Source organism: Huiozyma naganishii, chromosome 1 (assembly GCF_000348985.1).
Source record: "Huiozyma naganishii CBS 8797 chromosome 1, complete genome".
NCBI classification, from domain to species: Eukaryota; Fungi; Ascomycota; class Saccharomycetes; order Saccharomycetales; family Saccharomycetaceae; genus Huiozyma; species Huiozyma naganishii.
This window is the reverse complement of record NC_035922.1, coordinates 184,023-185,792: the sequence shown is the minus strand read 5'-3', so window position 1 is coordinate 185,792 and position 1,770 is coordinate 184,023. Positions and strand designations below refer to the sequence as shown.

Below are 1,770 nucleotides of genomic sequence, written 5' to 3'. Positions count from 1 at the left end.
GGAGTTCTGTGGGTCGTGTAGTAAGTTCTGGATCGCTCTGTCTTCTGCGACGAAGGATACGAACGAGTTCTGTTTCTTGGTAAGAGTGTGGTGCATTGTTGGGCTGCTTTGGGAGGTTATCGGCTTCACAACACAACTACGGAACCTGCCCGAATATATACGAGTCTCGAAGAGATGAACGTCTCAAACTGTGAAATTTTCACCACTTTTTCAATCACTCAATGACCTGTGGCATCGCAGAGCAAGAGTACTGTGAGTGCGAGGACAAAGACTGTGTTACGGGGGGGATGCAGTGGGCCTTGCAATGGGCCCTGTAGTATGCTGAAATAGAACTCTTGTGCTTGTGGTTGCACTCTTGATAAAAAAAACTTGTAATAGATAATAAAATTTGTTGTTACTCTTGTGACACATGTAAGGAGAGACGCCACAACCCGTCATGTCTGAAGAACACAACCGTCCGTATAACACACGCCCACAACAACACCCGGACCGTAGCAGGTACCAGAACACTCGCGACACGACCCACGGGTACCAAGGCAGACGCGGTGGGTACCACCACCACCACAATAACAACAACGGTGCTGGGTACTACCACGACCAGCGGTACCCTCCACCATCGTACCACTACCGTAACGACTACTACTACGACTCGCAGAGACCGGCGTACCGTGGTGGAGGGTACCACCAGCAACACTACAGCAATCGATACCAATACAGGAACAACGACACTTACTACAGTGAGCCACAACAGCCACAAGAAAATTACACTGAGCGAGTTGACCGCGCAGCGGTCAACTCACCACCGGAGGTAAACCCGACCCAGTACACCCTCCAGCCTGTGTTCGAACTAACAAGACTCTCCGAACTTGACGGCACATCAGACATCCCACCACTAAACGATGAGATCGACACCCAGCTACAACAACTCAAGCTAAGAATCACAACTACAGAGCACGAGCTGTTGCAACTGACCGCGCAGTGCGCACGTGACGCGCTCAACGTCTCGCAGACGCAGGAAAAGCTGAACGCCTTGCTTCTCAGCTGATGCTGAGGCAGACCCGGGGGACTCTATAGCGTATATGTAGACAATGATAGAGACAACACACCCACCGCTGCAACTACGCCCGGGCAACGGAAAACAGGCCCCGGTGACTAGATCTGGTGCGGAATTGCACGTGATGGGATAGTGCTAAGTACGTGCTGGAAATGCTATAACACGATTCACGTTATCAACCTCTACAGTTGCACCTCGGCAGAAAAGCTGCTTTCCTCAACTAATTAACATATAAAAAGATCATGTATAACCGCCCATCAGAATCTCTCCTACCTCGCTCTTTTTAAGTAAAAGCCAGCGATAGCCATAATATACGATTGACAGCGCTGCTGTAAGGAGATACTCTTTGCGTTGGTGATATAAACAGTACTCTGTTGGTCTACTGGCCAACAAGTATCCCTGCTGGGATAATAGTGCCACCTGTGGGCAGTCCCCGTAAGCTGCGGACAGCACTTGAAATGCAAGGCCTCTACAGAAGGTATATAGATAATAGTGCTCTGCTCATCCTTCACTGTGCAAGAAAGCAATGCGTTCCGGGTAATGGAAAACCGCCTCCGTTGGCGGAATTCACGTGACCAAAAAGCTTTTTTTCTTCCCGGTGGCGCAGCACGCCCCGCCCGCCCACGACCACCCGGCCCCCTGACCAAACGACGGCTCGTCGTCCCGCCCGCCCCCCCCCGCCGCCCCACCGCCGCCTCCGCCCACTCGCCCTCTCG

The 1,770-nt window shown here is 51.9% G+C and overlaps 2 protein-coding genes across 2 annotated transcripts in view; one reads left to right on the top strand and one right to left on the bottom strand.

Moving 5' to 3' along the window:
- Positions 1–96, bottom strand: part of OAZ1 (Oaz1p) — a gene marked incomplete at both ends in the record, with an annotated part of 666 nt that extends 570 nt beyond the window's left edge. The window contains one exon of the mRNA XM_022606353.1: positions 1–96. This exon is cut by the window's left edge and continues 570 nt beyond it. Coding sequence (XP_022462148.1) covers positions 1–96 — 96 coding nt within the window.
- Positions 97–436: 340 nt separating this feature from the next.
- LGE1 (Lge1p) lies at positions 437–1,045 on the top strand (the record flags this gene model as incomplete). Its single annotated transcript, XM_022606342.1, has 1 exon — positions 437–1,045. The coding sequence occupies one exon, from the start codon at positions 437–439 to the stop codon at positions 1,043–1,045; it is 609 nt and encodes a 202-aa protein (XP_022462147.1).
- Positions 1,046–1,770: the final 725 nt, after the last annotated feature.